At 45.0% G+C, this 27916-nt stretch overlaps 1 protein-coding gene across 1 annotated transcript in view; it reads left to right on the top strand.

Moving 5' to 3' along the window:
- Nucleotides 1–22554, top strand: part of PRNP (prion protein (Kanno blood group)) — a 32712-nt gene extending 10158 nt beyond the window's left edge. The window contains exon 2 of the mRNA XM_073653657.1: nucleotides 18167–22554. Coding sequence (XP_073509758.1) covers nucleotides 18177–18938 — 762 coding nt within the window. The 5' untranslated portion in view covers nucleotides 18167–18176 and the 3' untranslated portion in view covers nucleotides 18939–22554. The remainder of the gene's footprint in view (nucleotides 1–18166) is intronic.
- The last annotated feature ends 5362 nt before the right edge of the window (nucleotides 22555–27916 follow it).

The following is a 27916-nucleotide window of genomic DNA, read 5'->3' as shown; positions in this document are numbered from 1 at the left end:
ACATGTGCCCATTATAGTCTATGGTGCAGTTCACATGTCTATGTTTTTCTGCAGACCCAATGTCTGCAAAAAAATCACGGATACATGAGTCAAAATCAGCCGTACAAGTCTATGGGTCTGTGAAAGTCACAGCTGTCCATGTGCTCACCATTTTTAATATTGGAATGGGTAGGAGCTACTTTGTTATTTTTCTTTTTTTAGGCATTTAAAAAAAATCACTGATGGAACACTAATGGTAAAAACAGGGATACTGACCAACCTCTGATGAAAATATCATCCAAAATACTGCAGAAATTTGTTCCTTTTTTTTGTGTACAAAAAATGAATTTCTGAGTGAGGCCTAAAGGAAAGTATGAGGATGGAGTAGTGAAAGAAAAAAAGGTGCATTTACACTAGTTGACCAGTGGAGTTAAATGATCGTCGATCGTCAACATGTTTGGCAGTCAGCAGTCATTTAAAAGTCTGTTTCGTGAGGCCAACCGCGCTTCAGTTTCATCCAGAGCAGAGGCTTCAAATGTTCTTTTCAGTCCTGGTCCTCTTTAAACAGGACAATGTGCTGCCGAGAACGATAATTTTTTTTAGGCAATCCAAAAGATCATTTCACCTCTTTCATCGAGCGTTTTCCTCTTTCATCGAGTGATTGGCAGCCTGTTTACACTGCACAATTATTGGGGAGGTTAAACACTATCTTAAAAGCAATTTAGATATCCATAATACTGTTATTTCTTAGGGTCCATATTATAGCTGTAAGGCCTCGACTTCCCACAATACTGTTGGATGAGATGACGCGCCCCCTGGGCCTGTGTTGTGCAGGGGAACCCGGAACCGGATCGCTGAGATGCTGGGGGTTGTAGTCTCCGTGTGGCGGTGACCCGGTCCGTGCCCAGGGTGGTCAAACCAGTGGCAGTCTAAATGTTGTAATAAGTGTCCGACTACGCCACCCGTGGATTGCGGTCAGTGGGGACCGCCGCTGCGCTGCAGACCGCTGAGGCTGATGTTGTTCGCGCAGCCGAGTATGGGATGACTCCCCACGGGAGAAGTATTGCCTCAGGGCAGCTAATGTGAAAGATGATGGGAGTGATGGTGTGAGGGTCCCAGTGCTAATGGTGCTGGAGCGGCAAGGAATCACAGAGACGTGAGGTGCAGTTCAGGGTCTTTACTGATGGTACAAGGCGGACCCTCCCGGGAGTACTGGCTAGTATAAGGGGCCTGGTCAGTCTGCGAGCAAGCAGGAGTTCCCCTGGCCAGGTGGAGTTGTAGGCCTCCCCGTTAATCTGCACTCTTCCTGGCTACCTTGCTGTCAGCGTTTACAAGTAGCCCACGTCCCTGAGTATACTGTGTGGTGCTCACCCGTATGGCTGGTGACTTGGGGCCTTCTGTTAGCCTCCGCTCCTGGATGGCGGTGCTGGTCCCTTCTCTGTGACTGAGCCTCCGGGCTTCTATGGCCAGAGGACCTGGAATCCCCTGCCGGCTGGTTTCTGCTGCTGGGTGTAGATCAATCCCCACAGCCTCGGACTCCTGTGTCCGGTTTCAGTGTACTCAGCCAGGGCGAGCTATATCTCTGCTCAAAGCCCCTGGCCTTCTGCCTCTGCTCTTCCAGAGCTCCTGTTCTTGCTTTCCCTCTCCAGGCTCTGACTGCTCCAATCCCGCCCCAGACCCAGTTTATAAGGGCAGATTCCTCCCCTCCCAGGTCTGGGCGGACCGTGTTGCATGTTTAGGGATCCTGACCAGAGAAACCTCCCACTTGCTCTCAGACATAATATCTCTATTACTGTGGCAACCAGACCCCTGGGGTGTCACATTCCCCCCTAGTAAATTTTAGTACTCCGGGACTAAACACATTTTTAAAGAAACATAAATACAAGGTATAACAATAATACAATAACATATTCACAAGAAACTTTAGTCTGTAGAGGTCACGGCGTTTCCGTGACAGGGTGTCCATATCACCCAAGGTGAAGCTTATGAAACAAAGGGGCTGTCCATGTCACCCAACAAGGCGAAGTCTTGGCACAGAATAGGGGACCTGTCCAAAGCAAACCCCTTGCGTTGTCCTTGGGCGTGGCTGCAAGGGTAGACTAACTACTTTGGGCCGCAAGGAGGCCACGCCAGACAGGTTTTCTCTTCTGCGACCGTCTTTGCAAGAGGCACCAAGGTGCAACTATCTACAAAACTGTTCCGGTTATCCAGTGTCCATAACCTGTTAGTCCAAATAAATCTGCAGGGTAACTGAGAAACATAATTAGAAACAGGCAACAAACATAAACCATAAACATTTTTCAATAAACAGTCAACTTTACAGTGCATTGGTTTAGATTCTCCAGCGAGCGGGCATCTGACCTCTAGTGACTCTAGTGGACCTACGGAGCTCACTAACTGGTTCTGCACTACAGGGTGTAGGAGGTGTTATGGGCAAGCTGGGCAGCTCTCTGCGCACTCTTTGGCTCACTAGGGGCACGGCAGGCTCACTAATAGCAGAGGGTTGTTCCTCCTGTACTGCTGGTGTGGACTCTTCTGCCTCTTGGGCCGGCTGCTCTTCCAGCTCTACCGGTTCCTCTGTAGGCACTTGCGGGGCTGGCTGGAGAAAGGTGAGGACGGGTACCACGACAGCGCCGTTTACTTGTGTCCAAGACCGGGGGAAGTCTCCGAGTACGGTACTGATCATTTCTTCCCTTTCCTCTGCGGGTTGAGGGTTTTCTTGATCTTCTTCAGGGCTTTGCAGCTGCTCGGGACACTTCTTCAGGTGGTCTCTGGAGACAATGGCTGTGGTTTCTCCTCCATCCTTACTGATTACGCAGATTTTTGGGTTCTCATGGCTTGATGGCAGTACGGTGTACGGGTCCTTCTCCCACTGGTCGTCCAACTTGTGGAGCCGCCTCTTCCTCTTCAAGACCTGCTCTCCAGGTACCAGGGGAACAGCGGGAGCATACTGGTTATAAGCCTTCTCTTGCCTTTCTCTAGCTTGAGACAGACTTCGCTCGACGCTCTCCTGTACTTTCCGATACTGCTGCTGCCGTTCTGTATCCCAGTCTGCCTCTGGCAAGGTGTCCTCAGGCGTCAGGACTCCCATATCCAGGTCAATAGGCAGCTTACCAGGTCTTGCTCTCATTAGGTAAGCCGGGGTACAGTTGGTGGAACCTACAGGGATGTGGTTATACAGGTCCACCAGATCGGGCAGTTTCTCAGGCCACAGACTGCGTTCTTCCAGGGGCAATGTTTTTAGCAGATCTATCACCACCTGGTTCATCTTCTCGCAGAGTCCATTGGTTTGAGGGTGATAGGGCGTTGTTCTTATCTTCTTGCAGCCATACAGGTTGCAGAACTCCTGGAAGACCTCCGCTTCGAAGGCTGGTCCTTGGTCTGTCAACACTTGGTCCGGGTACCCGTGTGGACGGCAGAAGTGCTGCTGGAAGGCTCTAGCTGCTGTTTGAGCCGTTAAGTCCTTGACCGGGACCACCACCAGGAACCGGGAGCAATGATCTACGACTGTGAGGGCGTAGACATACCCAGATCTGCTTGGAGCCAGTTTCACATGGTCCAGGGCTACCAGTTCCAGTGGCTGTCTGGTGATGATGGGCTGCAAGGGAGTCTTCTGGTTGGCACGGTCCTTTCTTCTCAGGTGGCACGGGCCACAGTCTCTGCACCACCTCTCGATGGCTCCTCTCATGCCTACCCAGTAGAACCGTTCACGCAACAAGAACTCCAGCTTCTTCCATCCGAAATGCCCTGCTCCGTTGTGGTATGCCTCCAGAATCATAGCCGCGTCTCGTCTTGGGACCACTACCTGCCAGGTCAACTCATGTGTTCGAGAGTTAACCATTCTCCGGCACAGCTTCTCCCTGTAGAGGAACAGCTTACTTTTCTCCTTCCACAGTTGCTTGGTCTCCTCCGGAGGGTCTGGGTCAAGACTGGCATCGGCCTGGGTCAGCATTTCCTTCACCAAACGGACTGCGGGATCACTGTCTTGCGTCTCCGCCCAGTTGTAGTGGGGCAAGGGATTGAACGTCACGGAGCGCCTGTCCTTCACACGGTGGGAATACAGGGTAATCCCATGACGGTGGAAAGCAGGGAGCTCAACTTCTTCCAGATCTTCTGGATCTTCCCCTACATCCGGTAAGTTCGGCATTCTAGACAGGGCATCCGCGTTGGCATTTGAGCGTCCTGCCCGGTATTTGATGGTGAATTCAAAGTTGGACAGGCGGGCCATCCATCTCTGTTCCAGGGCACCGAGCCTTGCAGTGTCCAGGTGTGTCAACGGGTTGTTATCCGTGTACACGGTGAATTTGGAGGAGGCAAGGTAATGCTTGAAACGTTCGGTCACTGCCCACACTACTGCCAGGAACTCCAGCTTGAATGAGCTATAATTCTCAGGGTTCCTCTCCGTGGGCCGTAGCTTTCGGCTGGCGTAAGCGATTACCCGTTCTTTCCCTTGCTGGATCTGGGACAGTACGGCTCCTAGCCCGATGTTGCTTGCGTCCGTGTGGAGGATAAAGGGCTGGCTGTAGTCTGGATATGCCAGGATTTCATCCCCCGTGAGGGCCATCTTCAGCTGGCAGAAGGACTCCTCTTCCAGCTTTTCCCACCTAAAGGGCGGCTTCTGGTTTTTGGCTTTCCGAGATTGACCTATCAGGAGGTCCTGCATAGGGGCTGCCATTTTGGTGAAACCGGGAATGAATCTTCGGTAGTAGCCTACCAACCCGAGGAACTGCCGCACTTCCTTTATGCTGGAGGGTCTTGGCCAGTCCTTAATTACGGTGATCTTATCAGGGTCGGGAGCCACTCCGTCAGCACTCACCACGTGTCCCAGGTACTGCACCTTTGGTTTCAGGAGGTGACACTTGGAGGGTTTCACCTTTAGGCCGTAGTTTGCCAGAGCTTCAAACACTTCTGCCAGGTGTTTCAGGTGGTCCTCGTAGGTCTTGGAATAGACGATGACATCGTCCAGGTATAACAGGACCGTCTCGAAGTTCCGGTGTCCCAGACAGCATTCCATCAACCGTTGGAAGGTTCCTGGTGCGTTGCAGAGCCCGAACGGCATGCAGTTAAATTCACTGAGACCCATCGGGGTGGTGAATGCGGTCTTCTCCCGGTCCGCCTCTGCTACAGGAACCTGCCAGTACCCGCTAGTGAGATCCAAAGTAGAGAAGAAGTTAGCAGATTTTAATGCAGCTAAGGACTCTTCTATCCTTGGTAACGGGTACGCATCTTTGTGTGTGATACGGTTGACCTTCCTGTAGTCTACACACATTCTCATGGTGTTGTCTTTCTTTTTCACTAAGACTAGTGGAGCTGCCCAGGGGCTACAGCTGTCCCTGATTACCCCAGCCTCCTTCATGTCTCTAAGCATCCCCTTGGCGTGTTGGTAGTGTGCCGGGGATACGGGTCGGTATCTCTCCTTTATGGGAGGATGGTCTCCCGTGGGGATGTGGTGTTCTACCCCCTTTACTCGCCCGAAGTCTAGCGGGTGTTTACTAAACACTCTCTCGTACTCTCGAACCACCCGATAGACTCCCTGTTTCTGGTGTGAGGGAGTGGAGTCAGTACCCAAATGCAGTTGCTGACACCAGTCCTCCATTGGTTTCTTAGAGCCGTTACCTTCCTCTGGTTGAGATGGAGGCAAGGGTTCCACGGCCTGTACAGAATTCTGGTTTATGGTGAACAATTTGGCTAGCGTGGCATACCGGGGCAGGTGTACTTCTCTCTCCCCGATATTTATGATGCGAATGGGCACCCTCCCATGGCGTACATCGACCACCCCCCGTGCTGTCAAAATGGTGGGCCTACTGTCTGAGTAGACGGGTTCTACCATTGCTTGGTAGTCTCTACCTCTTAGACCAATAGCTGCCCGGCACCAAATCATCATCTCACTTTTTGGGGGCATGGCAAAAGGGAACGGGTCACACATTCTCACGCTACCTATCTCACCACCAGATAGTTCCACCTGTTGCCGCTTCATCAGTGCCCGGATCTCTTTTTGGAGCACACGCTGCTGGCCGGAACTGGCGTTCTTGGCAACCTGCTGTAAAATGAGAATCACCTCTGCAAGACAATTTTCAATCACATTAGTTCCCAAGGTTATTCTAGGGTGACTCTCATGACGGTCTATGTCCACTATTATCAGTCCTTGTGCCGCCAGTTCGACTTTACCGATCTTAATGGTCACCTCTTTGAATCCCACCTGCGGCACGGGCTGACCATTGCTGGCGATGATACTCAGGTCGTCATCTGGGTAGCGGGTTATGTCCGAGTCATTCCAGTACTGCTTGAAGAGCACGTACGGGATGGTGGTGACCTGTGACCCGGTGTCTAGTAGGGCACTCATAGGAATGCCATCCAGTACCACAGGCAAGATTGGACGTCCCCCTACGTATTTATCACGCCAGTTTGATGGGCCTGATGGTCTTATGCCTGGGGGTTGGCCCTCTACCCCACATTGTGCCCATTTAAATGACAGTACCTTGCCACATGTCCGGGTTGATTGCAGCGGCGGCAGATGGGTCGTCCGTCCTCGTTGTATCTGTCGCTGGGTCTTCCTCTGGCCAGTGGGGTCCTCCTCAGTCGGTGCCACGGGACGTCCTCCGGTCCGGATGCCAGCTGGATCTTTCCTGGAGAAGAGACCTGTAAAGACTGCACAGTTCTGGTTAGCGCGGCAACGCTCTTAGTCAGCTCTTGGACCTGATGGTGCAGGTCTGTAGCCGGGTCACTGTTTAAAGCCTGCGCATCAGCTCCCACAGGCCCTGCAGACAAGGGCGCCGTCTCCTGGTGGTAAGTGATAGCAGGGCGCCTGTGGGTCACAGCGCCACCTGGTGCCGGTTCTCGGAGCACCCGGATGGCTCTGTCCTTGAACTGTGCAAAGTCCAGGTCAGGGTCCTGTAAGGCCATTGCCCGCAACTGGGTTCGGTGGGCATTGCACAGTAGACCCTCAATAAATTGTTCAGTCAACAGCTTATCTTCATTTCCCACGCTGTCAGGGTCTGCCTGCTTAATGGCTCTCAGGGCCTCTTGTAGGTTTAGAGCATAGTCTCTTATACTCTCATGTGCCCGTTGTTTGCACCCATAAAATCTTAGTTTTATTTCGGCTGAGGTGCGGGTGTCAAATGTGTCTTTCAGCCGGGTTAGTATGTCTCTGACAGTCCTCTTCCTCCCAGGTGGCCAGGACTTTACCTCCCTTTGGGCTGCCCCGATTAATTGGGCCACCAGGATGCTCACTTTTTGCTCTTCTGTGAGGGGGTACACCTGGAAGAGGCTATCCAGTCTTTCTCTAAAGTCATTTAGAGTATGTAACTCCCCTGAGTACTGGGGTAGCCAGGTTGCCCCCGGGATATAGGGCATGGTGAATGGCATGACTGCTGCAGCGGTGGCGCTGGCGGTGGCTGTGGCAGTGGAGCTCCCCTCGGTGTCCGGCATCCTCCTCCCCCCTAGTGGACCATGGCCTACCTTGCGTTTCTCTTCTTCCGTAGGCCGCGGCTCCGCAGTCGATCGTCGGGGTTGAGGACCTGGCGTCGCGCTCCGATGACGTCAGCGTCGCTCTTCCTCCCTTCCAGGACCTTGCGCAGCGTCACTGTGTGGGGCGGAGCTTCGGATCCCACGCGCTTTCGGCGTCCACGCCCGTCTTCTTCCTGCTCGGCGTCCCGAAGATGGCGTCCGATGGCGGGAAGCAGCTGCGGATGGCGGGAAGAAGGCAGAAGACGGCGGGAAACGGTCCAAGATGGCGTCTGATGGCGGGAATCGGCTCCGGATGGCGGGAAACGACTCCGGGCGGCGGGAAACTTCACCACAGGTAAGTATAAAAGTCTCTTTTTCAGGCACGCAGTACCCGGTGGTTGCGGGCACGAAATCCTGCCGACTACGCCAAAGTTGACGCGCCCCCTGGGCCTGTGTTGTGCAGGGGAACCCAGAACCGGATCGCTGAGATGCTGGGGGTTGTAGTCTCCGTGTGGCGGTGACCCGGTCCGTGCCCAGGGTGGTCAAACCAGTGGCAGTCTAAATGTTGTAATAAGTGTCCGACTACGCCACCCGTGGATTGCGGTCAGTGGGGACCGCCGCTGCGCTGCAGACCGCTGAGGCTGATGTTGTTTGCGCAGCCGAGTATGGGATGACTCCCCACGGGAGAAGTATTGCCTCAGGGCAGCTAATGTGGAAGATGATGGGAGTGATGGTGTGAGGGTCCCAGTGCTAATGGTGCTGGAGCGGCAAGGAATCACAGAGACGTGAGGTGCAGTTCAGGGTCTTTACTGATGGTACAAGGCGGACCCTCCCGGGAGTACTGGCTAGTATAAGGGGCCTGGTCAGTCTGCGAGCAAGCAGGAGTTCCCCTGGCCAGGTGGAGTTGTAGGCCTCCCCGTTAATCTGCACTCTTCCTGGCTACCTTGCTGTCAGCGTTTACAAGTAGCCCACGTCCCTGAGTATACCGTGTGGTGCTCACCCGTATGGCTGGTGACTTGGGGCCTTCTGTTAGCCTCCGCTGCTGGATGGCGGCGCTGGTCCTTTCTCTGTGACTGAGCCTCCGGGCTTCTATGGCCAGAGGACCTGGAATCCCCTGCCGGCTGGTTTCTGCTGCTGGGTGTAGATCAATCCCCACAGCCTCGTACTCCTGTGTCCGGTTTTAGTGTACTCAGCCAGGGTGAGCTATATCTCTGCTCAAAGCCCCTGGCCTTCTGCCTCTGCTCCTCCAGAGCTCCTGTTCTTGCTTTCCCTCTCCAGGCTCTGACTGCTCTAATCCCACCCCAGACCCAGTTTATAAGGGCAGATTCCTCCCCTCCCAGGTCTGGGCGGACCGTGTTGCATGTTTAGGGATCCTGACCAGAGAAACCTCCCACTTGCTCTCAGACATAATATCTCTATTACTGTGGCAACCAGACCCCTGGGGTGTCACAGAGACTTAAGGCCCCAATATGCATTAGATAAAAGTCAACCAAACTCTCTGATTTCGACGGGATAGGCTGACCATCCAATGTGTACTTGGGCCTCCTGGTAATGTTAGGAAGTGAAGGATCTGGCATGTTAAATTTTAACAGCCAATCCTTTTGTCTGGGTCAGAAATCAGCTGACAGTGGCTCTTTCATAAAGAATACAGGAGCGTTTTGGCGAGCATTTTTAATTATGGGGGAGATAGGGGGAAAAGATAATGTGTTTGGCTGTAACGGGTCTGGGAGGCGGAACCTCTGAGCTACTATACAAGGGGGCGGTCCTTGTAAGGGAGCGGGTGGCAACCAGGGAAGACGGGCTGTAAGTCTCAGCAGGTGAACGGGACAGTCTCTGAGTGAACGGGACAGTCTCTGAGTGAACGGGCTGGAGGTCACGGCAAGTGACCGGGGCAGTCTCTAGGTATAGGGTTGGTACGACCTGTGGCGGCTGAAGATAGACGTGAGCTCCCAGGTGAGCAGGCGAGAGTCTCTGGATGAACGGGTGGTCACAGCATGTGACGGCGGAGCCTCCAGGAAGACCAGCGGACAGGCGACAGATGAGCGCTCCCAGGTGAGCGGGCAGAAGTCTCTGGACAGGCGGGTGGTCACAGCACGTGACGGCAGAGCCTCCGGGTAGGCAAGCAGACTGGTAGCAGATGAGCGCTCCCAGGTGAGCGGGCAGAAGTCTCTGGACAGGCGGGTGGTCACAGCACGTGACGGCAGAGCCTCCGGGTAGGCAAGCAGACTGGTAGCAGATGAGCGCTCCCAGGTGAGCGGGCAGGAGTCACTGGACAGGCAGGTGGTCACAGCACGTGACGGCAGAGCCTCCGGGTAGGCAAGCAGACTGGTAGCAGATGAGCGCTCCCAGGTGAGCGGGCAGGAGTCACTGGACAGGCAGGTGGTCACAGCACGTGACGGCGGAGCCTCCAGGTAGGCTAGCAGGCAGGTAGCAGATGTGCGCTCCCAGGTGAGCGGGCAAGCTGGTCCATAGACAGACTGACAGGAGTTGGAAGGCAGACCGTTGGACCACAGGCAAGCAGGCAGGTAGCTGATGTGCGCTCCCAGGTGAGCAGGCAGGCTGGTCCTTAGACAGACTGACAGGATTAGTAAGGCAGACCGTCGGACCTCAGACTAGCAGGCAGGTAGCAAGTAATCAGGCAGGAATCTGGCAGGTAACTGGCAGGTAACTGGCAACGGGACCTGAGGGCTGAAGCACAGGTGAGACACAGGTGCAAACAACATTGCTCGGGCACCTCCATTTTGGAGGAGGTGCCTTATATATGGTAAAGTCCTCCGGCCATTGGCCGGGGACTCCTTAGGACGGCGCGCGCGGCCCCTTTAAGAGGGAGGGAGAGCGCGCGCGCGCGCCCTAAGCACAGTGGCCGGGAAGGAGCGCGCGCTGCCAGCAGAGCGGGAGAGGGACGCCGGGCACGGAGCAGAGCGGTGAGGGGAACAGCGTCCCTGCCTAGCAGAGGGCAGGGACGCCGGCACTACATTGGCCAGTTTTAGATCAATATAGAACTCTTTGATTATCTAAGTTCACTTCTGGAGAACCACCATGTTTGCCTACTTTTCAAAATCTTTTCAGGGAGTTCTGGAATTTCTTCTCTTTGCAGAGATTTGGAGGTCCATCAAAGAACTTTATGGCAGTAGTTCTCCACTCCAGTCCTCAAGAGCCACCAACAGATCATGTTGCAGCATTTCATTAGTATTACACAGGTAATAATTCCATCACCTATGCAATACTAAGGAAATCCTGAAAACATGATCTATTGGTGGGTCTTGAGGACTTTAGTTGAGAACCATTGCTCTATGGGGAGCACTGCTTACTGGAAAGTTCCCAAATGATTTTGCATTATCTGAAAGATTTACCACCTCTTCCAGGAGTCCATGAGGTTCCCCCTTTTTCTGGAAACCTCCTGGATGTTTTGGGAGAATTGTCAAGTATAAGAATCACATGGGGTCTAGATGTTGGAGCTGTAATATGGACCCATTAATGAAGACATGTCACAGTTATCTGACGCTTGTCGTTTCCTGTCATTACATGTCTTACACAGGTAATGCATATTTCATTTAAAATGATCTCTGGAGACAGATTCTCGGGGAGATCAGTGTCCGGCCCATAGATCTTAACACCTCATTTACATATTAAGAAAAATATGGATTTCTCTGAAACATGACATGGGATTGAAGACATCAAGGTGTCATTTTATTCAGCTTTGTATGACCTGCATGCCCATATAGACGGTCCAAGAGGGTTGATCCTACATACAGATTCACTTTAAATACTGCAGTATGACCGCTGCATGTGATCTCAGCCTTCGCTTATGCAGCAAATCCAGTGGTATCAATGATAATGTGTATTATTAGTTATGATTATATACGAATAGTCTAAAACTAATGTAATCAGATCAGCTCTCGCTGTGTGCAGAACTTCAGTACAATGGCTGTGCAAAGGGGAAGAAGCATTTTCCCCCTTGCTATTGAATGTGTTTTATTCTGAATAATTGTCAATGAAAAAGTTTAATTTTTGCCACAAGTGATTGCACCCAAAAAAAAAATCAGAACCCACACAGTGTAAGAATTATGTAGTAGCTGGATACATTGATAACAAAGCAAACTATTGCAAACAAGTCCAACAATTCATTTCCCCTCTGGGCAAAAGTGTCCTGACATTCACTGGACTTTTATAGATTTTTATTTAGACAAATACGTCATAAAACTGATTAGCTGCCATCCAAGTAACAAGATTGCCTGTGTCCTTTGCGGAAATATTTTATGACAGTGTGAGTAAAGTGTGAAGTGTTCCAGCTTAGGGTTGTGAGAAAAAGGAACTATTGTGACGGAGGAGGGCTGGGAGTGGGATGTGTCATGGGATGTATGACATTTCAGCTAAATATAGTCAGGATCCATTCTAAAAATATGCATGGGACAAACCCCTGACTTATGGTTTAGTAGCTGATAGGATTTTTCATTCCCTAAAAACCACAGGGACAGATAATATCACCATCTGCCATTCCAGCTATGACTTTTACTGGTTTTTACATTATCCCCCTATTGATTGGATAAAAAATAACTTACAGACTACCAGAAGTTTGACTGCTGGGACCCCTAGCAGCCCCCGGAATAGGACGCTACAGAACCCTGTGTGAATGGAGGACATAACTCCTTTCCGCTCATTCTTTGTTGCACTGGCGGAGGTAATTGAGTTCTGTATTCGATCAGTTATCTCTATCCTTAGGAGATAACTGAAAAACTTTGTAAAACCTTTTACATTTTAATCTATATAATTAATGCATTGATACCTTTAACCCTTTCCTGGCCCCTTCCCATTGTCAGGTCCCCATGTATATAGTGGGAGCTTAGTCTGCACCATACCCAGCGGCCTTTGCTACACAGCGCCAATCGCTTTTAAATTCCATTGTCAATCTCAGTGATATTTCAGTATATACAACAAGCGATCAGACAATCCCAGTTTCATGTCCCCCAAGGAGATTAAAAATATTTTTAAAATTACACCCTTTTTCCCCATTAAAAATAAAATAATAAAGAAAAAACATGTGGTATTGCCACTTCTGTATAAGTCCAATCTATTAGAATATAGAATGAATTACCCTGAACAGTAAAACTTTACAAATTTTTTATATAGTGATCTGAAGAAGTATGTTTCCAGCAGTGGAGTACCGCCAATGGTGACAGACCACGCGGCCGCTATGGGGCTGGCAACAGGCTCCCCCCACGCACCCCGACATCATTCTTTCAACTGTATCAGCATCCTGGTCCTGGATGCCTATACGGTTGAAACCAGTGATAGGAGAGGTAGCTGTCAGCTGGCGCACCGTCTCCCATCATTCCCCCTCTGTGTCTGAGCTCTGTGATGTCTCAGCTCAGAGTGCACGATGACCTCACTACAGCGCGCCCTCTGGGGCCCATTATACTGTATGAAGGAATATGTGGAGCCCATTATACTACTTGGAGGGCTATGTGGGGGCCATTATACTATTTGAATGGCTATGTGGGGGCCATTATACTATTTGAAAGGCTATGTGAGGCCACTATACTATTTGGAGGGCTGTATGGGGTCCATTTTACTGTTTTCTGAACTACATGGGGGCTGTTATACTCTTTGCAGGTTTATGTGAAGGGGCCGTTATACTGTTTACAGGTGTATGTGGGGGCCATTATACTGTTTGCAGGACCATGTGGGGGCCATTATACTGTTTGCGGGACTATGTAGGTGCCATTATACTGTTTGCAGGACTACATGGGAGGGGCATTATACTGTTTGCAGGGCTATGTGGGGGGCATTATACTGTGTGGAGGGTTATGTGGGGACCATTATACTGTTTGTAGGTCTATGTGTGGGCCATTATACTGTATGCAAGCAATTATACAGTGTGAACGTTTTTGGGGTCTATCATGCTGGACATTATACTGTTTGGAGGGCTAGTGAGAACCATTATACAGTGTGGATGTTTATGTTGGGGCCATTATACTGAGTGGAGGGGTGTGAGGGCCATTATACTGTATGGAGGCCCATTATACTGTATGGAGTACTTTTTGTAGTTATTATACTGTAATTATACTGTATGGATACTGTGTGGCGATCACAGTTGAGGCATCATACTATGTTGGGGTCATCATACTTTGCCAGGAGATGTTTGAGGGGGATACAGTAGGTACATACTGTGTTTCGGGAGGACACTTGTTGGCATCTTACTTTATGGGAGCAATGAAAGGGCAATTCAGGGGCTTCAACAGAAGGAAAATTATTTTGTAAGGGCTGCAAAGTTGTGAGATACACACGTGGTCAAAATTGTTGGTACCCCTCATTTAATGAAAGAAAAACCCACAATGGTCACAGAAATAACTTGAATCTGACAAAAGTAATAATAAATTAAAAATCTTTGAAAATGAACAAATGAAAGTCAGTCATTGCTTTTCATCCCTGCTTCCACAGGATTTAAAAAAAAATTAAACTCATGAAATAGGCCTGGACAGAAATTATGTTACTCTTAACTTAATATTTTGTTGAACAACCTTTTGAGGCAATCACTGCAATCAAGCGATTCCTGTAACTATCAATTTGACTTCTGCACCTCTCGACAGGTATTTTGGCCCACTCCTCATGAGCAAACTGCTCCAGTTGTCTCGTGTTTGAAGGTTGCCTTTTCCAGACAGCATGTTTCAGCTCTTTCCAAAGATGATTTAGGTCAGGGCTCATAGAAGGCCACTTCAGAATAGTCCAATGTTTTCCTCTTAGCTATTCTTGGGTGTTTTAGCTGTGTGCTTTGGGTCATTATCCTGTTGCAAGACCCATGACCTGCGACTGACACCAAGCTTTCTGACAATGGGCAGCACATTTCTCTCTAGAATCCCTTGATAGTCTTGAGATTTCATTGTATCCTGCACAGATTCAAGACATCCTGTGCCAGATGCAGCAAAGCAGCCCTAGAACATAACAGAGCCTCCTCCATGTTTCACAGTAGGGACAGTGTTTTTCTCTTGATATGCTTCATTTTTCCGTCTGTGAACATAGAGCTGATATGCCTTGCCAAAAACTTCCATTTTTGTCTCATCTGTCCATAGGACATTCTCCCAGAAGCTTTGTGGCTTGTCAACATGTAGTTTGGCAAATTCCAGTCTGGCTTTTTTATGATTTTTTTTTCCAACAATGGTGTTCTCCTTGCTCATATCAAATAAAGTCCACTATGGATCAAAGAATGACGGATGGTGCGATCTGACACTGATGTTCCTTGAGCTTGAAGTTCACCTTTCATCTCTTTAGAAGTTATCCTGGGCTCTTTTGTTACCATTCGTATTATCCGTCTCTTTGATTAGTCATCAATTTTCCTCCTGCGGCCACCTCCAGGGAGGTTGGCTACAGTCCCATGGATCTTAAATTTCTGAATAATATGTGCAACTGTAGTCACAGGAACATCAAGCTGCTTGGAGATGGTCTTATGACCTTTACCTTTAACATGCTTGTCTATAATTTTCTTTCTAATCTCCTGAGACAACTCTTTCCTTAGCTTCCTCTGGTCCATGTTGAGTGTGGTACACACCATGTTACCAAACAGTACAGTGAGTATATGTAGCCCTATATACAGGCCAACTGACTGATTACAAGATTGTAGACACCTGTGATGCTAATTAGTGAATACAACTTGATTTAACATGTCCCTTTTGTCACATTATTTTCAGGGGTGCCATCATTTCTGTCCAGGCCTATTTCATGAGTTTAATTTTTTTTTAATTCTGTGGAAGCATTGTTGAAAAGCAATGATTAACTTTCATTTGTTCATTTTCATAGATTTTTAATTTATTATTACTTTTGTCAGATTCAAGTTATTTCTGTGACCATTGTGGGTTTTTCTTTCATTAAACGAGGGGTACCAAGAATTTTGACCACGTGTGTATGCTCTTCTGTGACCCATTTTGAACTTCTGCTATGGGGCCCCATGCTTTCTATGTACACCCTGGTTTCCAGGTTATTTTTAACACACAATGAATGATGTAAAGCCAAGACTCCCCCCTCCAATCAAAAAAAACAAGTTTGAATTTTTCACCACACTTGGCATTTGTTTCCTGTTTTCCAGCACATTGTATGTTAAATGAATAGTATCTTCCAAAAACTATAACTTGTTTCCCTAAATACAAGCTCTCATACAATTATGTCAATGGAAAAAGAAAAACTATAGCTCTTGGAAGAAGTGGAGGAAAATATGGAAGCTCAAAGATGAAAATTGGCCTTGGCGGAAAGGGATAGAAAGCTATTCTCAAAGGTATCATAAAAGGGGATGGACTTCCCTTGTGCTGGGGAAAGGTACAAAGGCCTATCTGGCACATGAGAAAACTCCAGTATTATAAATAGTTTTTACTGTGTAAAATACCATTTACAATCTTTGTAGTGTTGAGAAGCTACAAGTTACACGTCTGAGATTGCCCATTTAATAATATTATAGTGCAACCAGTGTCAAAGTACTTAATTTAGGATCAGACAAATCATGTGGTTTATGATTCATTAAGGTTTCTAATAGGTTTGATAGAACGCTGGAGAGAAAAAATGCAGACACGAAAGTATCTGTTTGCTCCGGTCCGTCACACACCATGACGTTATTGTACAAAAAACACTTCCTCCTGGCATTTCAGTACAGGAGGCTAGGCTTAGCTGTTGGTGCTCGCAGAAGCATGATGACTGCCAAAAGCAAGTTGACTCCAGGTACGCTTTTTGGGATCTCCCACAGTTATGGGCCTATTTTGTGTAGCAGGAGCTTTGTGAGTTCCTCTGGCAAACTAATCAACAATGCGGAAGCAGTTGCCACCTTTTTGCATGCCCTTGCCTAAACCCAAAAAGGTGGCCAGTGTAAAGGTGCAGGCTCATACCAGAGAGAGCAAATTGAAGGCAATTGGCAACTAAAAGGCCAATGTGGCTGCCAAGCAAGTAGTATTTCCCCATTAGACCCTCAAGTAATGGCAGTGATTGTCCAGAAACTGGAGACGAGAGTGGATCTTACTGTGCTGGTAAACCCTACAAGCTCTAACTCCAGTGGAGGAAAGGAAAGAGTGGCCGGAGAAAGGGGCAGGGTGTAGTTTCTCAAAGATTTTTGACAGCAAACAGTGTCAACAGTCAGGAGGAGTACTGAAGTTGTCTAAGGGAGGATAGTGTGGCAATTGGATCATTGGTTCAAGTAATTAGGAATATAAATGATGGTGACCGGGAATGTGTTTCTTTCTGCTTGCAATATGATGTATGTTATGAACAGTAACAGGGTGTGGTTGCCTTAAAGAAATGTTCGTAAATTCAAACATTTCTGGTTCAGCTCGTTGACTATTATAGTTTGCCCTCCTCATCTCGCGTGCCGCCTCTTGTCGATGTGATCTGGCTGCCTGCCTGTTATTCATAAGTCTGCTTCTTTTGCATCACATGCTGCTGACTGGAATGACATGATGCCACTTACCAAAAATGTTCTCCGTGTTCTTGGCATCATTTGTTTCCTTTGATGTTTGTATTTTATCAAATAGTTTTATTGGCTGTTAAACTATGGGTAATATGGAAGGCTTATTATGGAGTCTTGCCTCAACGAAGGTGATATGTTTCTTTACATTTAATTCAAATTGTAATGAAGATCTTTGCCACCTTTAAGATTTTGATACTACCAACCCCTCCCTTTTACTTGGAAGTTAGATCATTTATTGTAAAATAGATTTCAGGTACTGTGGCTGAAGAAGGCATTTGACATCCAATTCTGATGCTCGCTAGATTCAGTGTTGTCATTAAGACCTTTTGTAGATTTAGAGCAAATACAATACTAATTTGTTCGGCAGCACTGCCACTCCTAGAAGAAAAAGTGCTATGTCACTACCTTTCCCTTCAGTTGGATATGCCATAATGTCTGATGGATGCAAGTCTCACCTCTGAAAGCCCAACGTTCTTGGGAAGAAGGTCCTGTCTTGAGCTTCAGTGAATGGAGCTTGGCCCTATTGGCACAGGTCTCCATTTACTTCTATTAGAGTCCTGAAACTAGCTGAGCAGGGGTTTTTGTGGATATGCCATAAATATTTGCGATCAAAATACACCTTTAAGAGTATCTGTCACTTGCCATAAATGTGTATTTTTTCACCAGCTGTTTCTCTGAATCTTGCATAATTTTTTGTTCCTGCACCTATTCATTTCTGAGATATAGTTCCTTCTTTTCTGTATGTTAGTTTAGTCTTTTAATTCAAATGGGCGTGGTCTTCAAGAAATTGATGACCACACCTACTTGGATAAAAATACTTGTTTTACATACAGGGAAGAGGGAGCTATATCTCAGGAATAGAATGGTTCAGAAACATAAAAATAAATTATGTCAGATTCTGGAGAAGAGCCTCATGTATACCAGGTGAAAAAAAATCACATTTATACATTTATGGCAAGTGACAGATACTCTGAAAGGTGTATTTTGATCTCAAGTATTTGTGGCATAGCTACAAGAATACCTGCTCAGCTATTTTCAGGACTCTAATAGAAGTAAGTAGAGACCTTCACCAATGGGGCCAACATCCATTCACAGTAACGCAAGACGGGACCCTGTTGGGCTTTCAAAGGTGAGATTTGCATCTATCAGACTATACGGCAAATCCAACAGATATGTCATTGAAATACCCCTTTTAAGAAAAGATTGGAAATAGAATACATATTTAAGCCTAGGCATCATGAGAAATACGTGTAACAGTATAATGAAATAAGAAAATAACATTGGTTTCTTTTATTTCAGATTGATCAAGATGGCAAAAAGGTTTTGGATTCACCTTGCGTTAATCTCCTTCTTTCTCGTAATCACGGTAACCTCTAAAAAAGGGGGAAAAAGTAAAGGTGGTGGCTGGAGTTCTGGAACCAATCGAAATCCAAGTAACCCAGGCAACACTGGAAGTAATTGGAACCCAAGTCATACAGGCAACACTGGAGGCAACTGGAATCCCCATTACCCAGCCAATCCAGGGAGCAATTGGAATACTGGCGGCAACTGGGGAAATAACTATAATCCAGGAGGAAACAACTATAATAAGCAATTTAAGCCTCCTAAAAGTAAGACCAACATGAAAATGGTGGCCGCAGGAGCTGCTGTAGGAGCAGTTGGAGGTTTCATGTTGGGCAGTGCAGTTAGCAATATGAGGTATAGCTTTGACAATGATATGGACAGTCGTTATTACAATAGCTACCAAAGCCAAATGCCCAGGCAGGTTTACAGACCAATGTACCAACAAAATTCATATGTGCCCGAAGAGAGATTTGTCACTGACTGCTACAACATGTCCATGACCGAATATGTGATGAAGCCAAATGAGGCGAAGAATGTCTCCGACATAGACCAAACTGAATTCAGAGTGAAGAGCAGCGTCATCCGGCAATTGTGTGTTACTGAATACAAGAAGGGAAATGAATATTATAGTGGTTATAATGGTTATCCTGGCTCTGGGATGAATCTCCTCTGTAGCCCAAGTCTCATCCTCTTCATCACACTTTTGGTATACTTTGTGGTGGAATGATGGGAGAAGTGAATTCTCACTAGTGGAAAAGGCTTCTGTACATATAGATGAAATCAGTACAGATCCCGCACCGCTGCTTAATCCAATATTCTTTCTTCTGATTCCCTGTATCATTGCTATGTTATGGGATCCCTTACAACATATGCTGTGTCCTATATTAGTGTACACATCACACATCAGAGCTATATAATAATTTTAAAAAGAAGCAATCTGTCAGTTTTGCTTGGATACAGGTCTTAACCGCCATGTTAGTAACATGAACTTTTTTTTTTATTATTGTAAAGAAAAAAACTGCCTTCACTGTGTTTTAGGTTTTAGGGTTTTTGTATTTGTTTTCTTTTTTATCGTTCAACCACCCGGCTCACTTTTTTTTTTTGCATGGTTACTTCATTAATGTCTAACACCCATTGATCAGTTGATCAGTAGACATTGATACCACTTTCATATTGAGTTTCCTTACTATTACCATGTAAGTTCTTTTAGTGGTTGTCATGAGTAGCAGTCGTCTAGTAAGACACAAAGGACTGTCATGAAATATTTGCAACATGATGGACTGTAAAGATATCGCCAAGTAGTGAGTGGTAAAATGATGGACTATAGGGAACCAAATAAAGTATCACTGACCGACCAGTCATAAAATATTCAATTCTGAGCCGAATACAACATATTAAAAAATTAATACTTACAGGAGATGCAAATAGGAAGTCTCCAAGGCCTTTAGTGCCGAATTGTCACCCATGATGTAGGATATTTTACCATAAGGTGGCCATACACATTAGACTGAAGTTGAAAATAAAATGAAAATTTCAACTAAAATGATCAATTCTTGGGTGAAATTTAACATCTTGTTTTAGCCAATGTTGAACTCCGTATCATCGTCTTGTAAGAATCCGCTATAGTTTTAGCTGCCCGATGTCGAACGGTTTGTAATCGTCTTGTAAGAAGTTACCCAAGTTTAAAATATTTGTCCGATAGACTTTAGTCCATGAAATATCTTTATTGAAAGAACATTCCGAAAATGTTTTCAGAAGGATCCCAGAAGGATCGTTTTCTCTTGTCTCGATGTCATGGAGCGAGTATGGCCAGTGCGAATGACTGTAATAGCCAATGTGGAGTAAAATGTGTATGACATTGATCGAACACCAGAGGACCACTCACTCAACGGTTCTTCAACCTACTTTTATAGTGTATAAACTCAAGCTCCATCAGATATGTTGACTATATTGGTTTTCTCCTCTTTTGGATGATGGCAGTTGACCTTCCCAATTAACCTCCTATCAATAAAGGCTTGATAAACATTAGAAATGTAATGTTCACATGCCCAATTTTAACATCTTTTCCCTTATTTAGGGTGATTTTTTTTTGTGGTGTTGGCCATCCTACACCCAGTCACCTGGCCACATGAAAGAATCTCTATCAAATTTATATTGTAGCTGAAAGATGCGCTAAATTTATCAAAAGGGTTTTCGGTTCAAGACTATCGAATAAAGCACCCCATTGTCAGAAAGGGAATCTGTCAGCAAGTTTTGCTATGTAATCTGACCACACCATGAGGTAGGGACAGAGACCCTGATTCCAGTGATGTATCGCTTAGTTTACTGGGTATAGTAGTTATGATAGTCACAGTTTTTTCTGCTGCAGATCTAGCAGGGCTCCATTGTTGAGCTGTTTAGATCACTGTCCACACCACAGCTTTCTGTGTACATTGACAGCAGCTAATCAGTGCTGGAGGCCAGGGTGGACTAGGATGCCTGAGGCCAGTTGTCCTATAGTGATAATCTCCTGCTGATTGTATTGAAACAGCAAAACGCAGCCCAGTAAGTGACACATCCCTGGAATCAGGATCTTTTCCCTATATCACGGTGCTCTCAAATTGCATAGCAAAAAGCTGGTGACAGATTTCCTTTAATTCATAAAATTTTACACTTTTTTTAATATAACACAAAAACGATATCATCACGCTTATTTATAAACCTCTGGTACAGGAAATTCCAGTGTATGTTATGAATCTCTATTGCCATGAGATGTTGCTTTGGTTTACTCTTTTGGGCACCTGGTTTCACACCCACATTTTTAAAGTACCAATATGAAAGTACAACTTTCCTGTCAAGGGGAAATAAGTTTTACAATTTAGAGTTACTGTATAATGCTAAACTGGTTTACAATTTAGCAAAATAGGCAAGTGAGTTTGGTAATGCATTCCAATGAAACACTAAGGTGTACGGATAATTCTGGGCCATGAAGTTAATCTACGTAAACGTGGCTTACAGGGTAATTCACTGCTACATTTGTAACACTTTTCATAGCTATGTCTAGACTAAAACAATTGTGTGCAAGTAAGAATAGATATGAACTACACAATTTATACATATGCAGTATCTATATAAACATTAAATATGTTGCATAATTCATATATGTATCCAGAGTGAGAGCTCAACACTGCCAATATCATATAGACATAGGAAACATTGTTCAGATGCTCAAACAATGAAGCAGGTGTTGCATTTGTGGATCTATACGGTACAATAGTTTAGCACTGGGCTGATGCAGGAGCTGAGCCCCCGACTGTTTATCTAGACATCAGGGGTTATCACCTGCAGGGTATTGACAGCAGTAAGACCACATCTTGTAGATGCCTGTCTGATGAGCTTTGGTGGTCTCCAGATCTTGTACGTGTTGGGGTACCTTTACACCGCAGAATTCAGTCTCTGCATTACAAAGGGTAAAAAGCCCTGCAAAAATTCGCAGCATTAATTGACATTCTTAAAAAGATTCTGTCACCACGGAATGACTGTTCTAACCAAGTACAGGCGCTCGGTGCTTCATGGCGGGGCCAATCATTTAAATACACCTTCCCACCTAGTTGGTTTCCATCTATCTCCAACCTTCTCTGGCCCTATGAAGCCAGAGCTGTCAATCAAAGGAGAGAAGGGGTGGAGTCAGTACAAAATGACTGTTCAAACCAAACATCTGTGCTTGGTGCACCCTTGGAGAAGCCAACCAGTTCAGTCCCACTTAATTTTTTTCTAACTATCTCCATCCTCCTCTGCTTCCTGCGAAGCCAGATTTGTCAATCAAGAAATAGGGTGTGGAAATAGATGGAAAACAAATAGGTGAGAAGATGCACTGAAGTGCTCGGTCATGCCAAGGGTGCACTGTGCACAGTTTGAACAGTCATTTCATAGCTCTCTTTAAAATCTGCACTGCAGTTCAATTTCCACTGCAGATTTTTTTTTATTTGCAGCACTTGAATATGATTTTATAAAATCTTATCCATTTTGCTGCAAAGATATTACATTGCTGATTTTCCTCCTGCAAGTCAGGATACAAAATCCATAGAGTATTCACTCCATGTGAACATACCCATATGCATCAAGCACTCATGCAGCATGATTGCAGTGCAGTTAGCATCCATGCTTGCCTGCAGATTGTACAGCGTCAGTATGGGTATTTATACAGGCATTTGCCTCTGTCTTCTTTTTTATGTTTAAAGCGATGTATTGAACTGTGTTCTTGTATCCTCAAAGAACGTCTCTCATCTCATATACAGTATATCCTGCATTCTGTTTCGCACGTTGTATGGAATGGTTTATAATAAACTACTGTGGATTATACAGATACTGGGTCGGCTGTCACATTTATCTAGGACAAATGGCTACATAGAAAGCCACTGAAATCCTCTTACAGAAATTACTGTATATATCCCTTAAATAACCAAAGCGTCTTAATGGTCAGGTATGACAGAAGCCATTAGTTTTATTGAATTCAAGGAAGAGGCATTATGCACCTACTCAAAAAAATATTATGGCTTTACTCTATAACGCAGTTAATGTATTGATGTTAATGTGAAAGGCCTAATTTATGTGAGATTGTGTAGGTCAGTGTATCAGGAAAAATGCTTAATACACTTAAAAAAAACGGCCATCAAAGTTTTTATCCTCTCAATATATTGCAGTCATCATATTATATAGCACTGTGTACTTACAATTGCTCATTTTGCCTTTCTACCCAGATAATTCTTCTCTTTTCTCTGCTCTATGAAGAAACTCTTGTCCTTGCATTTATCATTCCCCTCTTCAACTCCTGACCCAGTTGCTCCCTCCTCTCCCCTGCCAGGGACTTTTGCAGTGACTCATGACTCATACAGGGAAATTTGACCTCCTGTTTCTACATAGAGCTTAGAAGGATTCACCTAGTCAGTTTTTTGTCACGTGATGTCATAGAACAAATGGAAAAGAGAAGAATTAGCTGGGTAGAAGGGAAAACGAGCAATTGGAAGTACACAGTGTTATATAATATGATGATTGCAAAATAATAAGAGGTTAAAAATTTTAAATGGAGGAGGAGTGCTTTTTGAAAGTGAACTTATCACACTGACCATAGTGTCTGAACCACAGGGTTGATATTGTTTTGTAGGAAGCATGATGTTAGAATAAGGAAGAAGTTAAAGTCTTTAGACCTACCGAATCTCATAAAGTGTGGCAATTCTCATGAGAACTCACAGAAAGAGATGGCGCACACGACTGTTTAAATTGAACAAGTGCTATTCGTGGTTTTGACGGATAACACTCATACCCATGTCAGTCAATGGGACAGTGCACGTGTCTGATTTTCTTCCTCGGACCAAGTAGTCTGAGGAAGAAAATCGCAGCATGCATGATTTTCCTCCAGGAATTAAATCGCATTAGCCCATTCATGTCTATAGTTCCATGAAAAAATCATCCGCACTCGGATGATTCTAATTTTCATGGACTTTTTTTTTCCTCTCCACCTCTGTGAAAATTGTATCCCAATTTGATCACAGTCTGATCAAAGTCTGATTAGCATAATTATTGGACCGATTTTCTTAGATGTAGAGAAAATGGTGGTGTGACAGTAGCCAAACAAAGACTTGTTGAGTGGTGTGAATAAGATGGTTGGATTCAGGGAGTGTCTTTACTTATTATGCATTCATGTATTCTGATATTTGTTATCATGTAAGAAACACCTAGATTTACATGTTGAACATCCACATTCATGAAGCCAATAAATTAAATGAACACTTCAGAATTCTTTGGAGATTATTGGAAATCACAGATCTGTGTATTTCTTATTCTCATTTGCCATTACTGAATCCCAGAAACTTTGCTAGGGTCTGTGCTCACCATCCTTTTTGGTAGTGCTTTGAACGCAGTATACTCTATGCTGCATCCAAAGCGCTGCACGCAGGTGAAGCCGCATGTGTTCACTGAACACATGCGGCTTCACCGCTTCCTATCCATTTGCACTGTAGAATTTCTCTTGCAGAGACTAGGAGAAATAGACATGCTGCGGTCTGTGAAGACGCGTCGCATGTCCGTCTCTGTGGGTGATCCACAGGAGAACGGAGACGCATAGTGGGCATGGGATTTGTATAAATCCCATTCACTATGCTCTAACATCTGGCCGCTGCGAATTGCACGCAGCGCAAGTGTGCTGAATCCAATCCGCAGCAAGCACTGACCGTGTGAACATACCCTTAGGGTCTGTGCACGTGTTACAGTTTTGTTGTGTTTTTTCTGCTCAGTTTTGTTACAAAACCAGAAGGATTTCCTAGTACCAGCAAAGTGAATGAGATTCCTGAAGTGTCATGCACATGTTGCTTATTTTTTTCCTTTCAGATTTGCAGCAGATTTAAATCTGGTATCAATTCTTTCATCGATCCTGCTGAAGATTTCACCCATACGAATGCGTGGGGAAAAATTTGAAACATAAATACATGTAAAAAAAATTTACGCAGCATTTTTCCTGTCGAGAGATGTAGAAATGGTGCAGACATTTCTGCTGAAAATTCTTAACATGTGCACATACCCTTAGTTGTTATTTGTGGAGAACTCAGGGGTCATTATAATATGTAGAGGGAATTCAGAGGCAATATTATTATACATGTGAGAACTCAGGGATGCTAGAACTAACTACATGTGCAGAAACTCTAGACATTATTACAGTATGTGGAGGGACTCAGGGGGCATTATTACTTTTGTGGTGACACTCAGGGAATAATTAATTGCTATGGGGACACTCAAGGGGCAGTATTGCTGTATGTTTGGGGACTCTGGGGACATTAGTATTATACAAGGGGAGCTCAGGGTGTGTTATAATTATTTATGCAGGAACTTAGGACATTATCATAGTATGTGGGGGGACTCAGGGGTAATTATTAATATATGTGGGTACCTTAGGGGGAATTATTATTTTTGTTGAGGCACTTGTGGCATTGTTAATTGCTAAGGGGACACTCAGGGGAGATTATCACCATTTAGGGGCATTCAAGACAATATTAAATGTTAAGTGGGCATTAAGAGGGGCACTCAGGGCATTATAACTGTTGTAACCATCAAACTGGCACACGGGGCTTTATTACTAACTAGGGGTCAAAATGTGGGCATTATTACTATCTAATGCACTCAAAAAGGGCATTAATATTTTCTAGGGGGCAATTTAAATATCTATAGAGCACTAGATTGCCATACTATGTAGGAGGCACAATGTTGGCCTTTATTACTATATGGGGTACTAAGAAAGGTACTGTTTGCATGTGACACAGCAGATGCAGTAATAGGGTCAAATATGGCAGAAGGCTCAGTATTGGGGTATCAGCAGGATGAGGAGATTGTGTAGGCTGGGAATAGATGGGAACTAGAGATGAGAGAACCCGAACTTACAAGTTCGGAGTTCATACTGGACAGTTACTGTCCGGTGCTAAACTCCAAACACTGACTTTCCCAGGAAATCCGTAGCAATGTTTGATGTTCCGGGGGAAGTCCACTGCAGGATGAAGGAGAGAGAGAAAGAGAGAGAGAATTTTTTGGCTCAAAAGTCTGCATCCTCATTGTTTTCAAAGGGATTTGGGTTATGGTTCTCTCCCTCTCCTTCCTCCTGCAGTCGGACTTCCCATGGGACTTTGGAATAAAGTTCAGGTCAGGTACCAGAACAAGAACTTCCAAGGGTCCGCTCATCCCTAATGGGAACGATGCTGCAAATATGACAAGTCAAATGTGTCTTTGTTGTAAACTCAGCAGATGAGTCTTGACTGGAAGAAGTTGTGATGTCGGTCTGGGCCAAATGGAAAAGACAAGAAAAGTGAGCGACTGCATCAGAAAGAACATCAGCTGCAAGACGCTACACTGTATGTAACTGTACTAAAATCTTTTAATGTGTTCTGCAGAACTGTTATCTACGACTACATGGTCACCATAAAAAAGTGAAGGAAGAAAAAGCCTCACCATGGTCTGTTGTAATGCCAATGCCATCAAGTAAGTGCGTTAGTCTAAGTCCATAGACTGAATATCCAGAAATAAGGTGGATTTTTTAAAATCTCTTCATACAAAATATAAAAATAGACGACCACCATGGCAGAAATGAAAACCAAGCTATCATTATGAAGCATTTTTGGAGTTGCTGCTCTTAGTCAAAGAGTGTATCTGGGCATCATGAGATGCCCTATTTAAAGGTGGTTGCACCAATCACATGAAGCAGGAAATACACCATAAGAAAAGGAATTATCATCAACACCTTATCAAAAAAAGATTATAAAAATATTAACATATATGCAAAATGTGCAATAATTGTTAAGAAATTAACATTGTGTCAGTTCTATAATTCATTCCCATAGGCACTTTGGTGTCCAATTTTATAATCCAATGTGCTTCTCTCCAAAAGAGTTTCTTTTGCCTGTCTACTCCCCTAGCAGTTGGGTTAACTTTTTCGATGCCAAAAAAAAACAAAAAACTATCCATTGGTCCTCTATGTGCATCTAAACAATGTTTTGTTACACCAAAATATGTTTTGTTTTTATTATTGATATTTTGTATGTGTTCTGAAATTCTATTTTTTTTAGTTTACAACTAGTACAGCTATGTTACGACTATGTATTTTAAATTGCAGGTATTGCAAAAAATGCAATAAATAATATATTGTGTGTTACAGTTAATGAATGAATTTATGGTCCGCAACTCATCAATTCTCTGCATTTTTTTAGCATACTTGCACATATTGCATTTATTGCCAGCACATTTATAGAAACCTTTGACTGACAGCTAAGTAGAATTGCAAGATTGTTTATAGTATAAACCATGTGTTAAAATGTTGCCTAGTGATAAACCTCTTCTTGCTACATTTTATGGCTTCTGTCCAAAATCTTATTAAAAATATCAACCTGAAATAAAACGGGGATGTATTTAGACAATATATTTTTTATTTTATTGTATTGCAAACTATTGTACATGGAGTACTAAAAGTAACCATACCATTATCAGTATTATTGTCTTTTTTAGATTGTAATGTGCTGACCCTAGTAACATTTTTTGCTTTATTGAAATAATTCTCAATATTTCTTTTTTTGTAACCCCTCATTCCTAATCATTCTTTGATAACTTGACTTTCTTTGATAAATGTTATTTTGTCAGAGCATATTCTTTATATGAAGAACATCTCCATACGGGGCTGAGTTTATAGCATGGGCAGGGTGGCTACTATTTGCCCGCAATGTAGTATTGCCGCTGACCGCTTTACGAAAAAATGGAAGAGTGGATTTTTCTTATCTTCTAGATTCCAATCCAAAAAATTAATTTCAATGCTGGGTTGTGAAAAAGTACATTTTCAATTTATGAAGTTATTATTGAGGTAATAAATGAAATGTGGTACGATCATTGTGTCTCCTGACATTGTTCATCGATTGTCAGCAGACTTGGGCTTATGCACTTACTTGATGGAAGTGGCAATACAACACAGACACATGGTGAGGCTTTTTCTTCCTTCCTTCCCTTTTTTTATGGTGACCATATAGTAGTAGACTATATTGTCTGTGAGTTAAATCTATTATAGAACATCGACAAGCCAAATTGACTGAGGTGTTAGAAAGTCTTAATCAAGATGTCTCCACTAGTGATGAGCGAGCATGCTCGCCACTGTTCGACATTCGATCGAGCATTGAGATGCTCGGGTATGCTCGTTGCTCG

This window comes from Phyllobates terribilis, unplaced genomic scaffold (genome assembly GCF_046119375.1).
Source record: "Phyllobates terribilis strain yellow unplaced genomic scaffold, ASM4611937v1 Scaffold_11__3_contigs__length_659146591, whole genome shotgun sequence".
Taxonomy (NCBI): domain Eukaryota; kingdom Metazoa; phylum Chordata; class Amphibia; order Anura; family Dendrobatidae; genus Phyllobates; species Phyllobates terribilis.
The sequence above is the reverse complement of the archived record's forward strand: the minus strand, read 5'-3'. Positions and strand labels throughout refer to the sequence as shown.